Source organism: Oryctolagus cuniculus, chromosome 19 (genome assembly GCF_964237555.1).
Source record: "Oryctolagus cuniculus chromosome 19, mOryCun1.1, whole genome shotgun sequence".
Taxonomy (NCBI): domain Eukaryota; kingdom Metazoa; phylum Chordata; class Mammalia; order Lagomorpha; family Leporidae; genus Oryctolagus; species Oryctolagus cuniculus.
Genome location: NC_091450.1, coordinates 33,976,050 through 33,997,811, shown reverse-complemented (window position 1 = coordinate 33,997,811; position 21,762 = coordinate 33,976,050). Strand labels below are relative to the sequence as shown.

Below are 21,762 nucleotides of genomic sequence, written 5' to 3'. Positions count from 1 at the left end.
GCGCCGCGCTGGGGCTGCGGTTGTGGTTTGGGCCGGGGGGCAGCGCCTGCACAGGTGCGCCTTGCCGAGGGCCCCGGCCCGGCCCGCCCCGGCACCTGGGAGGCGGCTCCGGAGTGGGTTTGGTTTGTTTTGAGGTTTATTTATTTGAAAGGCAGTTACAGAGGCACAAACAGGTCTCCGCCCACTGGTTCACTCCCGATGGCTGCAACGGCTGGAGCTCGGCAGATCTGAAGCCAGGAGCCTCCTCGGGGTCTCCTATGCCAGTACAGGGACCCGAGGACTTGGGCCATCTTCCACTGCTTCCCAGGCCACAGCAGAGAGTCTCCAGCCAGCACCTCAGGTGGCGGCTTTACCTGCTAAGCCACAGTGCCCACCCCGCCGGAGCATCGATGGGGCCTTCCAGCCAGCGCCCCTCAGCCTCGGGCGGTCACTGACTCCCTGGGAGACAGGCCAGGCCAGCCCTGGCTAGGTCTGGGGCACCATGTGGGGTGGGGGAGGCAGAGCTCAGGGACCAGCTTCCACGACCCCTCCCGTGATGGTCAGGCCGACTCGGAGCCCTCCTCTGAGGCCCTGTCCAGCTGGTGAGTGGGTGCTTCCGGCCCAGGGTGTCCGGACGGCCCAGGGGGCTGCACGGGCCTTTAGAAGGCCCAGGTACGGCTCCGGCTGTGCCGGCGGTGAGGAGCACGTGGTCTGGGAGGGGACCCTTGGTTACCCGCGGCCCTCAGCTCCCCTCTGCCAACTGCCACCGCCCCCTGCACGCGCCACAACGGGGGTGGGGAACCCACTCGGTTCTGCCTCAGCACCCCAGGCCCACCCCCGGCGCGTGTGGGCCCTGGTCCGGGCCAGCTCCGGCCTCCCCTTCGGCCTGTCACGCCCCCGCAGAGGCCGGGGCCTCTGCCGTCGCCGCGGCTCGCGCTGGGGGCGGGCCTGGAGGTCCCGGTGGCGGGCGGGCGTCTCCTACCACCTGATGCTGAGGCCGGAGCCGGCCTTCTCCACGGCGTGGTACTGTGTGTGCAGCAGGCGGCCGGCCCGCTCCGAGCCCTGGCCCTGCAGCCACTGCGCGTACAGGAGCCGCACGCCGGGCACGTCCTCGGGCGCCTGCGCCCCGAGCTCGCCGTACCGCCGCTCCACCTGCTGCAGCAGCTCCCGGCCGGGGCCGTCCAGGGCCCGCAGCTGCCCTCCGCCATTCAGGCAGCCTGCGGCAGAGGGGCGGGGTCGGCACGCGGGCGGCGCCTCGCCCCGCCCCGCCCCACCCGCCCGGCCGGGGGCGGAGCTACCTGAGGGGCAGGCCATGACCTCCACGTAGTGGTAGGGGCAGCGGCCCCGCCTGAGCTTCTGCACCACGTTCTGGATGTTGCGGAAGCCGTAGGCCAAGGCGAAGCGCAGCAGCACCTGGCCCTCCCGCTCCAGGGTCACCTCCTGGAAGTCCTTGTTCCTGGGGACGCACAGGCCGCTGGCCGGTGACCTCCCGGAGGGCCCCTCCCCGGAGCCCAGCTCAGCCCCCAGGGCGGGCGGCAGGCCCAGCCACTGACCTCAGGGGTCTGTAAGTGACCTCAGCGTCCTGGATCCCGAAGAGCTCCCGGGCCGCGTGCCGGAACACGTGCTCCAGGTAGCCCCCCGAGCCCCCACCCCGGTGGCTGGTGGGCTCCTGGGCGGAGCAGCTGCTGGACCTGGGGGAGGGGCAGGTCAGTGCGGCCGCGGCGCCGTCCAGCCCCGCCCCCCTCTGTGAAGCCCCGGGCCGGGCAGGGAGCAGTCTGGGACGGGGCGTCGCGCTGAGGTCCGAGCGCTGGTCCTGGGTGCCCCGCAGCCCTCGCCCTCGCCGGGACTCACGGGCTGTCCAGAGGGGTGGGCTCCAGCTCCAACAGCGAGACCCCCTCTTCCTCCAGCAGCTTGAAGACCTCTCCTGCAACACACGCGGCGCCCTGAGCCGGGGGTCCCAGGCCCCGGCCGCCACCCGGCTAGCGAGGGGGAGGGGCCTCGGCTGTGCGCGCCCCTGTCCGGCTGGGGAACACGCATGAGCGTGTGGGAGAGGGAGGGCTGCTCCACCCGGGGCCGGCTGTTTGGCCCCGTGGTTAGGGTGCTGCTCGGGAGGCCGGCGCCCACACAGGGTGCGGATGCGAGTGGCGCTCTGCCCCCAGCACCGGCTGATGCACACCCTGGGGGCCGCCTGGGAGTCCAGCATCGGCTCCTGGGCTCCTGGGCTCCGGCTTCCGCCTGGCCCAGCCCTGGCTGCGGTGGCACTGGGGGAGTGGACCAGGGGATGGGAGCTCTCTGCCTTGCAAATAAATAAAAATGAGCGGCACACCTTAGAGATAAGACTGCTTCAGGCAAACAGGGGTCTCCGAGAGGCAGGACCCGCGCGCCTCTGGGCGGAGGGGCGGGGCGGAGTCCGGGGAGACGTGGGGGCGGGCACCTGTGGCGAGCACACAGTCCATCCCCCCAACCCGCGCTGCACAGGTGGGCGGGGCCGGGGAGGGGCGGGGCCGGGCGCGCACCGGTGGTGAGCACGCAGTCCACCTCGCGGGTCTGGTGCTCCTGGTTGAAGAAGTCGGGCCTGGACGCCTCCAGCTTCTTGTCGTAGCAGGGCATCACGGCGACGTGGTAGATCTTGTCGGGGGTCACGTGCTGTGGGACGCGGACACGCGGTCACACCCGCCCCCACGCTGTGGGCGGTGTCTCCCGCAGGGCAGGGTCCCCGAGAATTCTCTGAGCGGGGCCGGCGCCGGGGCGGGCAGGTGACCACACCGCCTCCCCGAGCCGGGCGGGACCTCTGGCCACGTCGAGAGAGAGGCCCTCGGCGGCCGCACAGAGCCAGGCCCCCGCCCCTCACCGAGCCTGAGCCGCTCCCTGCGCGGCCTGGGCCGGTGGACGCAGTACCTGCTGCTGGGCGAAGAAGTCCTTGACCAGGGAGCCCATGACCTGCTGCGGCGAGCGGGCGGTGCTGATGTAGGGGAGCAGGAAGCTGCCGTGCGTCTTCTCGGCGTAGCAGATCCAGCCTGGGCAGCGGGACACGCAGCCACAGCTCCCAGGGGCGGCCGGGGGTCGCCCGCCCTGCCTCTCCCCTGGGGGCTCAGTGACCACCCCCCTGCCCTCACCCCCGGGCTCAGCCCCGCCCTGCCCTCACCCCCGGGGGCTCTCGGAATCCACGTGATGACTTCAGGGCAACAGAAGTGACCACAGATGACCCCCCACGCACGCACCTGGGCAGGCGGAAGTGAGCACGGGCAGCGCCTGGCGTCGGAACCGCTCCACAAACTCGCGCTGGCTCTCCAGGAGGCTAAAGCTCCTGGAGAAGGCCGCGTCGAAGACGTAGTGCACGCCTGCAGGGCGACCCCGTGAGCTGCACCTGGGGGGGTACGCCCCCAGGGCCAGCCACGCCCCCAGAGCGGGACCCGCCCCCAGGGCCGGCCACGCCCCCAGGGCCAGCCACGCCCCCAGAGCGCGACCACGCCCCCAGAGCGGGACCCGGCCACAGGGCCAGCCATGCCCCCCATAAGGACCCCGCCCCCAGGGCCAGCCACGCCCCCAGAGCGGGACCCGCCCCCAGGGCCAGCCACGCCCCTAGAGCGGGACCCGCCCCCAGGGCCGGCCACGCCCCCAGAGCGGGACCCCCGCCCCCAGGGCCAGCCACGCCCCCAGAGCGGGACCCCGCCTCCCAGAGCCGAGCTGCACTTGCTCATGGCACCTGGGCCAGGGCCAGCCACGGGCCCAGACCCCAGAGCGGGACCCCGCCTCCCAGGCCAACCACGCCCCCTGGGCGGGACCCGCCTCCTAGAACCGTGGGCCGCTTCCACAGCCACGAGGCGCATCGCCAGCGCCTGCCGTGCGCCTGGGTCCCGGCCTCCCGCCGTGGCGGCCGCCCGGCCCCTCCACCCCGAGTTGAACTCAGCGAACCCGCGGGCGGAAGACCTGTCTGTGTCCCCCTCTCTGGAACGCCGCCTTTTAAATAAGTAACAAACCTCACAAAGCAGGAAAGCACGCCGGGCACGGCGCGTCCTCCAGGCTCGCTCGGAGCTGCGGTCACTCGGGATCCGCGCGTGGACGCCCCCCCCCCGGCGCCCACCTACCTATGCTCCGGAAGAACGAGGCGAGCCTCTTGGCCGTGTCGGCGGCGGGCAGCTGGAGCCGGGCGGCCAGCGACGCTGTGGACTGCGGCGACAGCGACACCACCACCAGCCTGCGCCTCGCGGGCGCCGCCGCCTGCAAGGCCGGGGGGCGCGCGTCACCCGGGCCGCGCCGCCCGGGGCCCCCCGAGGCGCCCGCCGGACCCGCTACCTGGTTGGCGTCCAGAACCTTCCGCAGCTCCTCGTGGCTCTGCTGCGCGATGAGCACGGTCTCCGCCGACGTGACGCAGCCGCTGCAGGCCAGGCAGTCGTCCAGCGAGACCCTGGCTCGCTCCAGCCTCCGCGCGCCGCCGCCCTGCGGGGCAGCACGCCGGGCTCGCACGCCGCCGGGACCAGCCCGGCCGGGCCCCGCGCTGCTCCCGCAGCCCCCGCCACCAGGCTCCGGAGCAGCGAGTGGCCGGGCGGGACAGCGGGACCTCCCCTCGCTGTGAGCTCCCGCCGTGCGCCGCCTGCCCGCGCCAGGCCAGGGGAGCCAGGCTGGGACCGCGGGCGCAGAGGCCTCCGCGCAGGAGTGGCCGCCGCCCAGGGTCCCCCTGCGCACCCCCGGCGCCGGGCCCACCTCACCTGTTGGACCTGGAAGTAGCTGCCGTCGTCCCCGACCTGGATCTTGGCCCCGCCGCGCCCCGGCCTCGCGTCCACCTTCACGGGCTTGACGCAGTCCTGCAGCGGGAGGAGCCCCCACGCCGCGGCCGTGAGCGCGCGGGGAAGCCGGGCCCCCCGCCCTCGGCCACCGCGTAGGGAGCCGGCCCTGGCGGGGGCGCGCGGACTTCGTTTCTCAGGGGCCGGCCCCGCCCGCCGCCCGCCGCCCGCCGCCCGCCGCCCGCCGCCCGCGCCGCAGCCGCCCACCCGCCGGGCCCACCTGAGACGGCCCGATGAAGTCATCTAGATCCGTGAGTTGCAGGACCCCGCTAAAGGGCGACGCCATGATAGCCACACTGCCGCCAGGCGACGCGCGAACGGTCGTCAAAGGGCGCCGCACAGCTAGGGTGTTTCCGCCACGCTGCCGGAAAGCAGCCCCGCGGCGCACGCGCGCCCTCTGCCGGCGAGCTGAGCACAGCACACCTCCCGCGCCTGCGCCGGGCGGCGGAGGGGGCGGTGCAGGTGCTGGGGTCCGCGCGCCGCTTGGGTGGTCCCCCCTGTGCGGTGCTCGCCTGCCTGCCAGGCGTGGGGCCCAGGGTTGCCCGGCCCGGAGCTCCCCGGGGCACCCGAGAGCGTCCCGCGGCCGGCCCGCGGTGGGCGCTCAGTTTCTACTGAAATATAAATTCAGGCGGTGAGGAAATTAGGATGGGGCGACCCCTTGGGGGCTCGGGCCGCTCCGCTCCCTGGAATTTTATAAGCTGCGGGGAGTGCTGGCCTGGTCAGACTCCACTTAGGCCTTTGCGGATCCTGCCCTGTCCAAATGCACACTGTGCGGGGTCTGCGTTTCGTTTTGCTGAGCTATGGGAGCCGGCGCTGTGCTGGGCCCGGGCTCCCGGACGCGCGTGGGCTGAGTCCCAGCGGCTCCCGGCTCAGGCACCTGCCGAAGCAGCGCCAGGCAAGCGCCTGGGCCCCAGCACCCTGGCCCCTGGCGGGAGCCCCGGCGGAGCTCGGGCTCCTGGCTTCGCACTGGCCCGGCCCCCACCGCTGCGGCCATCTGGGGAGTGAGCCCGGGAATGGAAGCCCTCTGTCCGTCTGTCACTCCCGGGGTGCAGGTGTCCCCCGTGGCTTCACTGGACATTCCAGAAACGTCCAGGGTGGAGGGCACACCCCTTGCCCCTCTTGTCCTGCGGCTCCAGGCCCTGGTTCTGTCGGGCTGACCACTGGGCCGTGCAGTCCTCTGGCTGTGGGGGGGCAGCGTTACCCCAGGGCTGATACCCAGTGGTTTTCCTCGTTCTTCCCCAAATGCAAGTGGGTCACAGGCCGCAGAGGCCAGGAGAGGGCACGGGGAGCCTGGACGCCCCGTGCCACGCCAGGGGCCACGCCCGTCCGTGGGGGACAGGAAGGGGCTGGGGGCCGCACGGCACAGGTGTTACAGGTCCCTCACCACCATTTCACAGTTCTGATATGCAAATTTATTTTCAATATTTATTTTTAATTAATTAATTTATTTATTTTTTTATTTTTTGACAGGCAGAGTGGACAGAGAGAGAGACAGAGAGAAAGGTCTTCCTTTGCCGTTGGTTCACCCTCCAATGGCCGCCGCGGCCGGCGCGCTGCTGCCGGCGCACCGCGCTGATCCGATGGCAGGAGCCAGGTGCTTCTCCTGGTCTCCCATGGGGTGCAGGGCCCAAGCACTTGGGCCATCCTCCACTGCACTCCCTGGCCACAGCAGAGAGCTGGCCTGGAAGAGGGGCAACCGGGACAGAATCCGGCGCCCCGACCGGGACTAGAACCTGGTGTGCCGGCGCCGCAAGGCGGAGGATTAGCCTAGTGAGCCGCGGTGCCGGCCTTCAATATTTATTTATTTAAGAGAGGGAGGGAGAAGTCCCATCGCTGGTCCACCCCAGACCCTTACGGTGGCCGGATGGGGCCAGGCCCACGCCAGGAGCCCCAGCTCCACCCCAGTCTCCCATGTGGGTGCAGCAGCTGGAACTGGGATTCGAACCCGGGGACTCGGATACGGGGCCTGGGTCCTGAAGGGCGAGGCCGGAGCCCACCTCCGCCAGCCAATTTGTGTGCCTAAGTCAGGGCGGGGCCAAGGCCGCTGCTGCAGGGGCCGAAGGAGGGCGGGGCTTCCTCTGTCCCCTCCCTCAGGCTCCAGTACACAGACACTGACTGAGCCACACACACACTCACACAGTCACATGCTCCCTGGCTCTCACACCTGCGGCCACACACTCACACACACACAGTCACATACACTCACACAGCCACACACACACACTTACACTCACACACTCACACAGTGACACACACACTCACACAGTCACATACACATTCACACACACTCACACAGTCACACACACACACACAGTCACTCACACACACTCACACAGTCACATGCTCCCTGCTCTCCACCCACGCGCACACCAGCGGGCGGCCCCTGGAGGTCTTCATTACTCATTCCCAGGAGCCCCTCACACACACACACACACACACTCACACACACTCACACACTCACGTGGCGGCCCCTGGAGGTCCTCATTACTCATTCCCGGGAGCCCCTCACACACACACACAGTCACACACACTCACACTCACACACACACTCACGTGGCAGCCCCTGGAGGTCCTCATTACTCATTCCCGGGAGCCCCTCACACACACTCACACACACACACACAGTCACACACACTCACACTCACACACACACTCACGTGGCAGCCCCTGGAGGTCCTCATTACTCATTCCCGGGAGCCCCTCACACACACACACACACACACTCACACACACACTCACACACAGTCACACACACACACACTCACGTGGCGGCCCCTGGAGGTCCTCATTACTCATTCCCGGGAGCCCCTCACACACACACACACACTCACACACAATCACACACACACTCACACACAGTCACACACACACACACTCACGTGGCGGCCCCTGGAGGTCCTCATTACTCATTCCCGGGAGCCCCTCACACACACACTCACACAGTCACACACACACTCACAGTCACACACACAGTCACACACTCACTCACACAGTCACACACTCACGTGGCGGCCCCTGGAGGTCCTCATTACTCATTCCCGGGAGCCCCTCACACACACACAGTCACACACACACACACTCACACAGTCACACACACAGTCACACACACACACACACTCACATAGTCACACACACAATCACACACACAGTCACACAGTCACACACTCACGTGGTGGCCCCTGGAGGTCCTCATTACTCATTCCCGGAAGCCCCTCACACACACTCACACAGTCACACACACACAGTCACACACACACACAGTCACACACTCACGTGGTGGCCCCTGGAGGTCCTCATTACTCATTCCCGGGAGCCCCTCACACACACTCACACAGTCACACAGACTCACACAGTCACACACTCACACACAGTCACACACACACAGTCACACACTCACACTTACACTCACACACTCACACAGTGACACACACACACAGTCACACACTCACACACACTCACACAGTCACATGCTCCCTGCTCTCCACCCACGCGCACACCAGCGGGCGGCCCCTGGAGGTCCTCATTACTCATTCCCGGGAGCCCCTCACACACACTCACACACACACACACAGTCACACACACTCACACTCACACACACACTCACGTGGCAGCCCCTGGAGGTCCTCATTACTCATTCCCGGGAGCCCCTCACACACACACTCACACAGTCACACACACTCACACACACACACACACAGTCACACACTCACACACTCACGTGGCGGCCCCTGGAGGTCCTCATTACTCATTCCCGGGAGCCCCTCACACACACACACACAGTCACACACAATCACACACACACTCACGTGGCGGCCCCTGGAGGTCCTCATTACTCATTCCCGGGAGCCCCTCACACACACTCACACACTCACACACAATCACACACACACTCACACACAGTCACACACACACACACACACTCACGTGGCGGCCCCTGGAGGTCCTCATTACTCATTCCCGGGAGCCCCTCACACACACACACACAGTCACACACACACTCACAGTCACACACACACTCACACACACACACACACACAGTCACACACTCACACACTCACGTGGCGGCCCCTGGAGGTCCTCATTACTCATTCCCGGGAGCCCCTCACACATACTCACACACACACTCACACATACTCACACAGTCACACACACACTCACACTCACACAGTCACACACACAGTCACACACTCACGTGGCGGCCCCTGGAGGTCCTCATTACTCATTCCCGGGAGCCCCTCACACACACACACACAGTCACACACAGTCACACACACAGTCACACACAGTCACACACACACACACTCACGTGGCAGCCCCTGGAGGTCCTCATTATTCATTCCAGGGAGCCCCCGGCCGGCAGGCGCAGCCTCAGGCGACCCCGCGCTCCGTTTTACAAGCTGTTTCATCATCATCATTAGCAGGTATTTCCCGTGCGCGCGCCCGAGTGAACCGCGAACGTGGGGGGGGGCACGCAGGGAGGCACCCCTGCCCGGCGCCGCCCCCGCGAGGGGCCCCGAGGCGGCTCAGCCTGGAGCCCACAGGAGGGCCTGCCCACGGGCCGGGACTGGGGGGCTGGCCGGCTGGGAGCCCGCGCGGGCCTCCGACCCCCGACATTTCCAGCCGCGGGCACAGTGTGCTTCCAGGCCCCCACGGCGGTGCCGACGCTGTCACCCGCAGGGGACCACCTGCGCCCAGCACCCCGGGGCCTCCCTGTCCCCGTGCCCCGGGGTCACCTGCGCGCCTGACCCTCATGGCCCCCGTGTTGGGCTTGTGGGCCGCCCAGGCCAGCAGAGTGGATACTGGCCGCCTCCTGTCCCCGCCGTGCGGCCACCTGTGCGGGGGCCTGTGTCGGCCCGACGGGCGCCCCCGGAGCCCACCCGGCCCCTCCGCCCTCCGAGAGGCGGGCGCCGTCCCCGAGGGCCGAGCGGAGCGTTTTATCTGTCGGAGGGTGATGAGCGCGTCATTAGCGGCGCAGGGCACACGCGGGGCGTCCCTGTGGGGCCCCCACAGCTTGTCAACAGGTGGAGGTGCGGGCAGGCGGCCATTAGCCGCTAATGAGGACCCGCAGGGCGCGGCGGCTCCTGCAGCGCAGCTGGGCCGAGGGGCCTGGGTGTCGCCCTTCCCATGGCTCCTCTGGGCGCACGTGGGGCCTGGAACGCAGGCCACGTCCAGCTGGTGTCCCCCACCGTCAGCCCCAGGTCTTTCTCCGGTGCTCGGACACGGTGTTCTAGAACCCCGATGCTTTCCACACACGTGCTCTGGAGACCCCGTGGCTGGGACGTGCACGTCCCGGGGACCCCATGGCTGGGACAGGCGTGTGCCAGAGACCCCGTGGCTGGGACGGGCGTGTCCTGGGGACCCTGTGGCTGGGACGGGCGTGTCCCAGGGTTCCCGTGGCTGGGACGGGCGTGTCCCGGGGTTCCTGTGACCTAGACATGCATGTCCTGGGGACCCCGTGGCTGGGGCACGTGTGTTCTGCAGCCCTCGCCTGCCCCATCGGGCCGCTCTGCCTGCGGGGCCTTCCTCATTCTTACGTCACAGATGATTACTGTTTTTGACTTTTTAGTAAACTTGCTGAGTTCCTGAGAAACCTAGAATGAGGACAGCGCCGTCGCGCCAGGGCCGCGTGCAGAGCGGGCGGGCGGGTGGTGGGCGTGCAGCATCGGTCCCGCAGCCCCTGCGTCGCGAGTCTCCGTGGCTGCAACACGACGACTGCACGGGTGTCCCCGCCCGACCCGAGAACGGGTCACGGGGTGAGGCGCCCAGGGGTGCGGGAGCGCAGCCCGAACCCGGGACACCAGAAACGGAAGCTCGCGTGCCCCGAGGCGGGTCCAGCCATGCGCTCCCGCGACGTCGCCCTGAGGGCAGCTGGCGGAGGCCGGGCGGGGCGGGCCGGCGGCGGGGCCAGGGTCGGCAGGCCCCCTTGTCCGTCCCAGCTGTCCGGGCTGTTTGAGGAGTGACCCAGCACATGGAGGGCTCTGTGTGTGACGCCGCCTTTCAAATGCGTACGTGAACCTTAACAACAATGACCAGGATGGCCACGGCTGGGCCAGGCCGAAGCCAGGAGCCGGGAGCTTCTCCCGGGTCCCCCACGCGGGTGCAGGGGCCCAAGCACTTGGACCATCCTCCACTGCCCTCCCGGGCCTTAGCGGGGAGCCGGGCCAGCGCTTACATGGAGCCGGCACCGCAGGTCATGGCGTCACCTGTGCTCGGCCCCGTTCTTGATGCATGTTTTGCCCAGAATTGTCTGCCTGTCGGCATTGCCGAATTCCGTGTTAGGCAGGGTCAGGCAGCATCGGAAGAAACAGAGACCCTAGCCTTAGGTCAGAGGCCGGGGGAGGGGCAGCTGCATGGGGATGGGCACTGGGGGCTTGAGGGAGGGCTGGCCCAGCCCCCCAGGGCGCGGAGCCAGTGCACCTGCAGGGCCTGCTGGAGCCGCCCCCGCCCCGCGCACCCACAGCCCTGCTGAGTGAGGAGCACCGCGGGCTGGCGGCGTGGACCCCGACCATCGCTGTGCCCTGGGACCCGGCGCCGGCCCCCGTGGACCCCGGCCATCGCTGTGCCCTGGGACCCGGCGCCGGCCCCCGTGGGCCCCGACCATCGCTGCCGGCCCCCGTGGACCCCGACCATCGCTGTGCCCTGGGACCCGGCGCTGGCCCCCGTGGACCCCGGCCATCGCTGTGCCCTGGGACCCGGCGCTGGCCCCCGTGGACCCCGACCATCGCTGCTGGCCCCCGTGGACCCTGACCATCGCTGTGCCCTGGGACCCGGCGCCGGCCCCCGTGGACCCTGACCATCGCTGTGCCCTGGGACCCGGCGCCGGCCCCCGTGGACCCCGGCCATCGCTGTGCCCTGGGACCCGGCGCCGGCCCCCGTGGGCCCCGACCATCGCTGCCGGCCCCCGTGGACCCCGACCATTGCTGCTGGCCCCTGTGGACCCCGACCATCGCTGTGCCCTGGGCCCCCATGTGTCCTGGGTTTTGCCACCTCTGAGGAAGCTGCCTCCCAGGCCCACCCCTCCCCCAGGGGCCCAGGCCGGTGTCCGGCGGTGCCGGTGCCGCCTCCCCAGGGTCTCCACCCTCGCATTCCTGTAGCGTGAGCCACCCCTGTGCTCAGCCGAGCTTCGCTGGTTCCCCTGGACGGCTCCCGGAACCTGCCCAGCCTCCCGCGGCCCAGGTGAGGAGACACACGCAGGCTTGGGTCTGGTCGGCGACCTGGGCGTGCCACAGGCACTGTCGGCAGGGCCTGCCTGGACCCTGGGAGGGGCCCTGGGAACCTCGGGACTGGGAGTCCCAGTGGGCAGCACGGGGTCAGCTCCAGCCAGGGGGCAGAGGGAGCCTGGAGGCCTGGGCTCGGAGCTGGAAGTGACTGCCCGCGCCCACCGGCACTGTGCCCCCGCACCTGGCTTCTCCCTCCAGCCTCGGGGCTCTGGACAGAGGAGTGGCCGCAGCCTGAAACTCGATTCCTGTCGTGTGGGCTCTGGGCGGGCGTGCACCTTGCATCTGACCCAGGGTGAGGCGGGAGCTGTGGGACGCCTGCTGGTCTCGCGTCCAGGGGCCGGGCACTGGCTCCCCTCCACCCGCGCTGGCCCTGCAGCCCTGGTTGAGCTGGGGGCTTCCCCAGAATCCCACCTGGGACCCACTCAGTGTCCAGGCCCATGAGGGACTCAGCCCGGCCTGGGCCACGTGGGGTGGGTCAGGGCGCAGGTGTCTGTGGGTGATGGGTGATGAGGGGTGCAGCCAGCCAGGCTTGGCCTGGGGGGACAAGGTCAGGCCAGGGCTGCTCCTGGGACTTGCCGGGCAGCGACCCTGGCGAGCCCTGCCCTGTGGCCCTGCTGCCTCCTGGAGGCCTCTCTCTCTCCCCGCAGTGCCCAGCGTGACCGGGGCCAGCTTGGCCTCTGTGCTCAAGGCACACCAGTGAGCCTGGAGCCCCTTCCCGCCACCCTCCCCCGAGAGGCCTGGGGACTGGGCTGGGCCGGGTGGCTCCTGTGCCCCACGCTCTGAGGGGCCGTGGGCTTCCCGGGGAGACGCAGGGCTCGGTATGCAGTAGGCGCTCAGCACGGGGCAGTGCTGGCTGAGCAGCAGGCGCCCAGGTGGCTGCCCCCCCGGGGGGGTGCAGAGGGGCATTTGGTGTCCTGCAGCTCCGCCCCCGGAGCCCAGCTGGGGGGGCTCCTGAGCACCACCCCTGGGTGGCACCCCTGCGGGTGGGGGCGGCATGGCAGGGGTGTGGTGGGGACCCCCCAGCTGCCCTGTCCCCTGCTGTGAAAGGGGAGCCTGAGGCCCTGCCCAGGGGGAAGGCTGAGTGCCAGCAGCCCCTCCCCCAGCCGGAGGGGCGGGTGGCGCAGGCTGTGCCGGGGCTGGGAGAGTCAGAGCTGCTGTCCCACAGACCATGGCCCGGCTGACGGATCCCCTGGGGCCCCGCAGGCCCCCTCCTCACCACCGGCTTCTGCTCCTCCTCCTCGGCCTTGGTGAGTGGGGGGGTTACCGAGCCATGAGAGAGGCCCGGGAGACCTTGCCGGGCCCTGCCCAGCGGAGCCTTCGCCCAGCTCTCCCTGAGCCCCAGGCGGGGTTGAGGCTGAGCTGGGGTGGGGGCCGGGGGGGTGGCTGCTGTCCGGCAGGGAATGCGGGGCCTCACGGGAAGCCCCCGGCCCTCCCCCCGCAGCGTGGATGCCCCAGGCTGTGCAGACGCAGCAGGTAAGGCGCCCTGCAGGGAAATGGGGGGCTTCCTGGCCCTGGGTGGAGGTCTGGGCTCTACGGGGACCTGGGACTGCTGGGCTGTGTTCTCCAACCCGTACACGTGTGTGCACACGCACGCACACGCCTGCGCCACATAAACGGAGTTCAGCCATGAGGGGCCGTGGTCAGCGGTGTCTGTCGCTGGGGAGGGGGCCATGGAGGCTGTGCATGAGGACAGGAACGAGCTCAGGCCTGCAGCGGAGTGAGGAGGCTTTCCAGGGGACAGGGGCGTCCATCAGAACAGAAGGACAGAGAGAGGGGACACAGAGAGAGGACAGAGAGAGAGAGGACAGAGAGAGGGGACAGAGAGAGAGAGAGAGAGAGGACAGAGAGAGAGAGAGAGGACAGAGAGAGAGAGAGGACAGAAAGAGAGAGAGAGAGGACAGAGAGAGAGAGGACAGAGAGAGAGGACAGAGAGGGAGGGCAGAGAGAGAGAGAGAGGGCAGAGAGAGAGAGGGCAGAGAGAGAGAGAGAGGGCAGAGAGAGGACAGAGAGAGGGAGGACAGAGAGAGAGAGGGAGGACAGAGAGAGAGGACAGAGAGAGAGGACAGAGAGAGAGGACAGAGAGAGGACAGAGAGAGAGAGGGAGGACAGAGAGAGAGGGAGGACAGAGAGAGGGCACGGAGAGAGCGCCCAGTGGCGGGGACTGGGGAGAGGAGGCCACGCGCTTGATGGAGAGAACAGACCTGGGCAGGCCAGGCGGGGGCTCAGCAGGGCAGAGGGCTGAGCGCGCAGTCCGCGTGGACTCCCTGGGTCTTTAAGGGAGCCTGTTTACCCCCCCTCCTCCAGGACAGAGGATGGGGGGTCCTGGAGGAAGGGTTTGTTGGGGGGAAATTAGCAACCCTCTCCCCAGATTTGCTGGCCTGGGAGAGCAGGGGCTTCCCTAGGGCGTCTGGGAAGGTTCATTGCCCCTTGTTGTCAGGTCAGGTAGCCCCTGTGGCCCTGAGGACAGAGAATTCTGGGAGCTTTCCCGGGGGGGGGGTGGTGCTGGGACCCCCTGGGAGGTTCCCAGGGTCTGGGCAGGACTTTGGAGTGCCAGACGCTGGGCGTGGGCTTCCGCAGTGGGTGCTGGTCTTCAGGCCGGTCTCACACACACACAGCCTAATTCCTGGCTTCCACCTAGTGTGTCCACTTGTAAGGACACAGCTGGGCTGAGAGGACTGGCCTGGCAGTTGCAGGCCCAGGTGTAGCAGAGCCCAGACTGGCTGGGCCCTGGAGCAGCTGGGCCCGCAGAGTAGCTGGGCCCTGGAGCAGCTGGGCCCACAGAGTAGCTGGGCCCTGGAGCAGCTGGGCCCAGGGTGCAGCCAGGCCTGTCCCACAGGACACCACGCTCCTCAGCCAAGTCCTGGCCGCACCTGACGCCGCCAGGTGGGTCCTGGGCCCCACGCCCTCGGGGATGGGACTCCAGGGCTCCTGACCCGTGGGGGCAGTCCCAGCCTCTGCCCCTGAATGCCCCCAGACCTGCCCTGGGGACTTCCCCACCTCCGCCGTGTGGCCGGGCTGCGGGGAGGGCCCCAGGGAGCACCGGGGGACTGAGGGCCCTGTGGGGGTGACCTGAGTGCACAGACCTGGCCCCCCAGCCGTGCCCCAGGCCGCCCTCTGGGCCTCACGTGCACCGCCCTGTCGGGCCTGAGCATGGAGCGTGTCCGGGAGCTGGCCACGGCCCTGAGGCGGGAGAACGCCATGCTCCAGCTGGACCAGGTCAGCCCCGGGGCCCCGAGGAACTGTGCCCACCCCCGGCCACACCACACTGGCTCCAGCTTTCGGAGCAGGCTGGGCCACCCGGGGCACCTGGGCTCTGGGCCCTAGGGAGCCTCAGGGCCAGCTGCCAGGCTCCGTCCCAAGGGCACAAGATCGGGGGGCCACGTCCCGGTGTGGACACCCATGGCCATGGGCAGGTGAGGGGTGGGGGAGCACTCAGCCCTGGGCCGCCCCCTGGGGGCGACAGCTCAGAGGGCCTGCCCCTGGACGCCCGCAGCTGCGCTGTCTGGCGCGTCGCCTCACGGAGCTGGGTGTCCCCAAGGACCTGGACGCCTTCCTGCCCGAGCTGCTCCCCTTCCTCAAGTAGGCCCCGCTCCCCGCCCCGCGGGCCTGGGCTGCCCCCCCGCGTCCACAGCCCCCCACGTTCCCTGCCCCGCGGACCTGGGCTGCCTGTCCACAGCCTGCCACGATCCCCGCCCCGCGGGCCTGGGCTGCCCCCACCCACAGCCCCCCACCCCGCGGGCCTGGGCTGCCCCCCCACAGCCCCCCACTCTCCCCTGCCCCGCGGACCTGGGCTGCCCCCATCCACAGCCCCCCACCCCGCGGGCCTGGGCTGCCCCTGTCCACAGCCCCCCACCCCGTGGGCCTGGGCTGCCCCTGTCCACAGCCCCCCACTCTCCCTGCCCCGCGGGCCTGGGCTGCCCCCCCCACAGCCCCCCACTCTCCCTGCCCCGTGGACCTGGGCTGCCCCCATCCACAGCCCCCCACCCCGCGGGCCTGGGCTGCCCCTGTCCACAGCCCCCCACCCCGCGGGCCTGGGCTGCCCCTGTCCACAGCCCCCCACGATCCCCCGCCCCGTGGGCCTGGGCTACCCCCCGTCCACAGCCCCCCACCCCGCGGGCCTGGGCTGCCCCACCCCCATCCACAGCCTGTCACGATCCCCGCCCCGTGGGCCTGGGCTGCCTGTCCACAGCCCCCCATGCTCCCCTGCCCCGCGGGCCTGGGCTGCCCCTGTCCACAGCCCCCCACCCCGCGGGCCTGGGCTGCCCCTGTCCACAGCCCCCCACGCTCCCCTGGCCTGGGCGGGGTGGGCTGGGGCGGCCGCCTGCAGCAGCCCCTGTCCACAGCCCCGCCACGCTCCCCCACCCCGCGGGCCTGGGGCTGCCCCCGTCCACAGCCCCCCACTCTCCCTGCCCCGCGGGCCTGGGGCTGCCCCTGTCCACAGCCCCCCACTCTCCCTGCCCCGCGGGCCTGGGCTGCCCCTGTCCACAGCCCCCCACGCTCCCCTGGCCTGGGCGGGGTGGGCTGGGGCGGCCGCCTGCAGCAGCCCCTGTCCACAGCCCCGCCACGCTCCCCTGGCCCGGGGCCTGCGCCGGCTTCTTCTCCCACATCGCCGAGGCCCACCTGGACAAGCTTCCCAGGACGGCCCCCGAGCGGCGGCGGCTGCTGTCTTACGCGCTGGCCTGCAGGGTGCGGCTGGGCCGGGCGGGCATGGCGCGGGGCGGGGAGGGGCCGGCGGTCCCCGGAGACACTGAGGCCTGCGTGTTGCAGGGTGTGTGGGGCTCTCGGGTGACCGCGGCCGACGTGCGGGCTCTGGGCGGCCTGGCCTGTGATCTCCCTGGCCGCTTTGTGGCCAGCTCGGCGGAAGTGCTGCTCCCCAGGCTGGCAGGCTGCCCGGGACCCCTGGACCAGGACCAGCGGGAGGCAGCCAGGGCGGCTCTGCAGGGTGGAGGACCCCCCTACGGGTGAGCGTGTGGGGTTGGCCGTCCACTGTCCCCCAGGCCCCCTCCCCGGCGGGGACAGCTCCTGCCCGGTCCCCTGCCCTGCCCCATATCTGGGGTTGCAGTCGGGGTCCCTGAACTGGACCCCCGTCTCTGGACAGCCCCCCATCGACGTGGTCAGTCTCTACCCTGGGCGCTCTGCGGGGCCTGCTGGCCGTGCTGGACCCGCCCATCAGCCACAGCATCCCCCAGGTGAGGCCTCGCCCCCGCCCTGCCCCCAGGCTGGTCCCCGAGCTCAGCAGGGCCTCTCTCCCCACAGGGCGTCATCAGCACGTGGCTGCGTCACACCGGCCCCGACCCACCCCGGAGGCTCCGGCGGGACACAAAGAGTGAGGCCCCTGTCCCCTGGGTGGGCGGGGCAGCGGGGGGGCAGGAGGCCGAGCTGAGGGAGAGACCCCCCCTGCAGGGGGCGGGGCTGGGCTGAGGGAGACCCCCTGCAGGGGGCGGGGCTGGGCTGAGGGAGACCCCCCCAGCAGCCCCGCCCTCAGTGGGGTGGACAGTCACCCCTCTTCCTGATGGATGACCGAGGCCCGCCCTTGGTTGGGGCGCCCGAGGTCTCGGGCGGGCGTGGGAGGAGGCAGAGGGTGGACGCCGAGAGCCGGCCCTGCCCCGGCCCCTGCAGAGGCCGCCTGCCCCCCGGGACGGAAGCCCGCCATGGTGGACGAGCGCCTGTTCTTCTACACGGACTGGGAGCTGCGGGCCTGCGTGGACGGGGCCCTGCTGGACGCCCAGATGGACCACGTGAACTCGGTCCCCTTCACCTACGAGCAGCTGGCCATTCTGAAGAGCATACTGGACGAGGTGGCCGGGTCGCGGTGGGGGGCCAGGCAGGGCGGAGCGGGGCCGGGCGCCGCCCTCACACGCTCTCCCCCCAGTTCTACCCCCGAGGCTACCCCGAGGCCCTGGCCCGGCGCCTGGGCTACTTCTTCCTGTCCATGAAGCCTGCGGACATCCTCAAGTGGAACGTCACCTCCCTGGACACGGTGCTGGCCCTGCTGCCCGTCTGCAGAGGCCAGCACATGGACGCCCAGGTGACTGCGGGGGCGGGCCTGGGGGTCTCCCTCAGCTCAGCCCCGCCCCCTGCAGGGGGTCTCCCTCAGCTCAGCCCTGCCCCTGCAGGGGGGTCTCCCTCAGCTCAGCCCCTGCCCCTGCAGGGAGTCTCTCCCTCAGCTCAGCCCCCGCCCCCTGCAGGGGGGGTCTCCCTCAGCTCCGCCCCGCCCCCTGCAGGGAGTCTCTCCCTCAGCTCAGCCCCCGCCCCCTGCAGGGGGTCTCCCTCAGCTCAGCCCCTGCCCCCTGCAGGAGGGTCTCCCTCAGCTCAGCCCCACCCCCTGCAGGGGGTCTCCCTCAGCTCCGCCCCGCCCCCTGCAGGGGGTCTCCCTCAGCTCAGCCCCCGCCCCCTGCAGGGGGGTCTCCCTCAGCTCAGCCCCCGCCCCCTGCAGGGAGTCTCTCCCTCAGCCCAGCCCCTGCCCCCTGCAGGGGGTCTCCCTCAGCTCAGCCCCGCCCCCTGCAGGGAGTCTCTCCCTCAGCTCAGCCCCGCCCCCTGCAGGGAGTCTCTCCCTCAGCCCAGCCCCCGCCCCTGCAGGGGGTCTCCCTCAGCTCAGCCCCGCCCCCTGCAGGGGGTCTCCCTCAGCTCAGCCCCGCCCCCTGCAGGGAGTCTCTCCCTCAGCCCAGCCCCCGCCCCTGCAGGGGGGTCTCCCTCAGCTCAGCCCCGCCCCCTGCAGGGGGTCTCCCTCAGCTCAGCCCCCGCCCCCTGCAGGGGGTCTCCCTCAGCTCAGCCCCGCCCCCTGCAGGGGGTCTCCCTCAGCCCAGCCCCTGCCCCCTGCAGGGGGTCTCCCTCAGCTCAGCCCCGCCCCCTGCAGGGGGTCTCCCTCAGCTCAGCCCCCGCCCCCTGCAGGGGGTCTCCCTCAGCCCAGCCCCTGCCCCCTGCAGGGGGTCTCCCTCAGCTCAGCCCCGCCCCCTGCAGGGGGTCTCCCTCAGCCCAGCCCCTGCCCCCTGCAGGGGGTCTCCCTCAGCTCAGCCCCGCCCCCTGCAGGGGGTCTCCCTCAGCTCAGCCCCGCCCCCGCAGGTGGCCACCCTGGTTTCCCGCTACCTGCTGGGGAGGAACCACGTGGACAGGGAGCTGCTGGACGCCCTGGCCGGCTTCCGCCCCACCTACCTGTGTGCGCTCAGCCCCGAGCAGCTGCAGCAGGTGCAGCCCGGCGTCCTGTGGGCCGTGGGGCCCCGGGACCTGGACGCCTGTGGCCCAGGGCAGCTGGGCGTCCTGTACCCCAAGGCCCTCTCGGCGTTCCGGAACGTGAGCGGGCCCGAGCACTCCGCCAAGATCCTGCTCTTCCTGGGTGAGCCCCAGCCGGCCTCCCCGCGGCCAGGCGGGCCAGCGGGCGTTCCCGGGGAGGGGTCCCTGTGCCCCCGGCGGGCGTTCCCGGGGAGGGGTCCCTGTGCCCCCGGCGGGCGTTCCCGGGGAGGGGTCCCTGTGCCCCCTGGGGGGCGTTCCCGGGGAGGGGTCCCTGTGCCCCGGTGGGCGTTCCCGGGGAGGGGTCCCTGTGCTCCCGGTGGGCGTTCCCGGGGAGGGGTCCCTGTGCCCCGGTGGGCGTTCCCGGGGAGGGGTCCCTGTGCTCCCGGTGGGCGTTCCCGGGGAGGGGTCCCTGTGCCCCCCCGGTGGGCGTTCCCGGGGAGGGGTCCCTGTGCCCCCCTGGTGGGCGTTCCCGGGGAGGGGTCCCTGTGCCCCCCCGGTGGGCGTTCCCGGGGAGGGGTCCCTGTACCCCCCTGGTGGGCGTTCCCGGGGAGGGGTCCCTGTGCCCCCGGCGGGCGTTCCCGGGGAGGTGTCCCTGCGCCACGGTGGGCGTTCCTGGGGAGGGGTCCCTGGGCCCCCGGGGGCCGTTCCCGGGGAGGGGTCCCTGGGCCCCCGGCGGGCGTTCCCGGGGAGGGGTCCCTGTGCTCCCGGCGGGCGTTCCCGGGGAGGGGTCCCTGTGCCCCCGGGGGGCGTTCCCGGGGAGGGGTCCCTGTGCCCCAGTGGGCGTTCCCGGGGAGGTGTCCCTGCGCCACGGTGGGCGTTCCCGGGGAGGGGTCCCTGTGCTCCCGGCGGGCGTTCCCGGGGAGGGGTCCCTGTGCCCCCGGGGGGCGTTCCCGGGGAGGGGTCCCTGTGCCCCCGGCGGGCGTTCCCGGGGAGGGGTCCCTGTGCCCCCCGGGGGCGTTCCCGGGGAGGTGTCCCTGCGCCACGGTGGGCGTTCCCGGGGAGGGGTCCCTGTGCCCCCGGCGGGCGTTCCCGGGGAGGGGTCCTTGTGCCCCGGTGGGCGTTCCCGGGGAGGGGTCCCTGTGCTCCCGGGGGGCGTTCCCGGGGAGGGGTCCCTGTACCCCCCTGGTGGGCGTTCCCGGGGAGGGGTCCCTGTGCCCCCGGCGGGCGTTCCCGGGGAGGTGTCCCTGCGCCACGGTGGGCGTTCCTGGGGAGGGGTCCCTGGGCCCCCGGGGGCCGTTCCCGGGGAGGGGTCCCTGTGCCCCGGCGGGCGTTCCCGGGGAGGGGTCCCTGTGCTCCCGGCGGGCGTTCCCGGGGAGGGGTCCCTGTGCCCCCGGGGGGCGTTCCCGGGGAGGGGTCCCTGTGCCCCGGTGGGCGTTCCCGGGGAGGTGTCCCTGCGCCACGGTGGGCGTTCCCGGGGAGGGGTCCCTGTGCTCCCGGCGGGCGTTCCCGGGGAGGGGTCCCTGTGCCCCCGGCGGGCGTTCCCGGGGAGGGGTCCTTGTGCCCCGGTGGGCGTTCCCAGGGAGGGGTCCCTGGGCCCCCGGGGGGCGTTCCCGGGGAGGGGTCCCTGTGCCCCCCGGGGGCGTTCCCGGGAAGGTGTCCCTGCGCCACGGTGGGCGTTCCCGGGGAGGGGTCCCTGTGCCCCCGGCGGGCGTTCCCGGGGAGGGGTCCTTGTGCCCCGGTGGGCGTTCCCAGGGAGGGGTCCCTGGGCCCCCGGGGGGCGTTCCCGGGGAGGTGTCCCTGCGCCACGGTGGGCGTTCCCGGGGAGGGGTCCCTGTGCGCCGGGGGGCGTGTGCTGTGAGGCGCCTCTCCCGCCAGGCGGGGCCTCCACGGACGACCTGCGGGCGCTCAGTCGGGAGAACGTGAGCCTGGACGTGGCTGCCTTCCGGCGGCTGCGGGCGGAGGTCGTGGCGGTATGGGGGCGGAGGTCGTGGCGGTATGGGGGCGGAGGTCGTGGCGGTATGGGGGCGGGGCGGGGGGCGGGAGGTGGGCGGGGACTGCGGGGGCTGACGGCTGCCTGGGCCCTGCAGCCGCTGACTGTGGCCGAGGTGCGAGGCCTTCTGGGCGCACACGTGGTGGACCTGAAGGGCGCGGAGGAGGATAGCCCGGTGCGGGACTGGGTGTTCCGGCAGCCGCAGGCCGAGCTGGACACGCTGCAGCTGGGGCTGCTGGGCGGCGTCCCCGACGGCTACCTGGTCCTGGACCTCAGCTTCGAAGGTGGGCGGGCGGGGCGGCGGGGGCTGCGGGGCGGGGGTGGCAGGGCTGGGGGGCGGCGGGCTGAGCCGCCCTGCTCTCTTCGCAGAGGCCCACGCGAGGGCTCCTGCACGCCTCGGACCCGGATGCCTGCTGGCCACCATGCTGGCTCTGCTGCTGGCTCTGACCCCGCGCTGAGGCCACTGTCCAGCTGCCCCCCCCCCCCCGTGCACGCCCACCGTCCCTGCCCGAGCCCGCGGGACTGGAGCTAAATAAAGTCAGGCACGACCCCGCACTGGCAGCTCCCGGCGTCCGGTGACACGCAGGACCGGGGCGCGCGTGGCCACAGGGGACACGGG

General features: G+C 71.2%; 2 protein-coding genes across 7 annotated transcripts; one reads left to right on the top strand and one right to left on the bottom strand.

Annotated features, from left to right (window-relative positions):
- Positions 1-118: 118 nt before the first annotated feature.
- CIAO3 (cytosolic iron-sulfur assembly component 3) lies at positions 119-5,114 on the bottom strand. The gene is made up of 11 exons (XM_051830892.2): positions 4,984-5,114; positions 4,689-4,784; positions 4,276-4,419; positions 4,068-4,200; positions 3,201-3,320; positions 2,878-2,996; positions 2,496-2,625; positions 1,831-1,903; positions 1,533-1,670; positions 1,278-1,435; positions 119-1,196 (listed from the first exon to the last, which is right to left on the bottom strand). Exons 1-11 carry the CDS (start codon positions 5,047-5,049, stop codon positions 958-960), a joined length of 1,416 nt encoding a protein of 471 aa, XP_051686852.2. The 5' UTR covers positions 5,050-5,114; the 3' UTR covers positions 119-957.
- On the top strand, positions 4,781-21,698 carry LOC127489709 (mesothelin). 6 transcript variants are annotated; one of them, XM_070064178.1, is made up of 17 exons: positions 11,675-11,939; positions 12,182-12,275; positions 13,149-13,230; positions 13,425-13,456; positions 14,820-14,866; positions 15,079-15,199; positions 15,477-15,562; positions 16,540-16,669; positions 16,751-16,944; positions 17,082-17,172; positions 17,240-17,309; positions 17,603-17,781; positions 17,856-18,011; positions 19,046-19,316; positions 21,029-21,123; positions 21,241-21,427; positions 21,513-21,698. In XM_070064178.1, the coding sequence occupies exons 3-17, from the start codon at positions 13,152-13,154 to the stop codon at positions 21,599-21,601; spliced, it is 1,827 nt and encodes a 608-aa protein (XP_069920279.1). In that variant the 5' UTR covers positions 11,675-11,939; positions 12,182-12,275; positions 13,149-13,151; the 3' UTR covers positions 21,602-21,698. The 6 variants fall into 6 exon arrangements, 4 of the variants coding, with proteins under 4 accessions (XP_069920280.1, XP_069920279.1, XP_069920281.1 ...); XM_070064179.1 differs by lacking the exon at positions 12,182-12,275 and having other exon boundaries at positions 11,674-11,939; XM_070064177.1 differs by lacking the exons at positions 11,675-11,939; positions 12,182-12,275 and adding an exon at positions 12,315-12,453.
- The last annotated feature ends 64 nt before the right edge of the window (positions 21,699-21,762 follow it).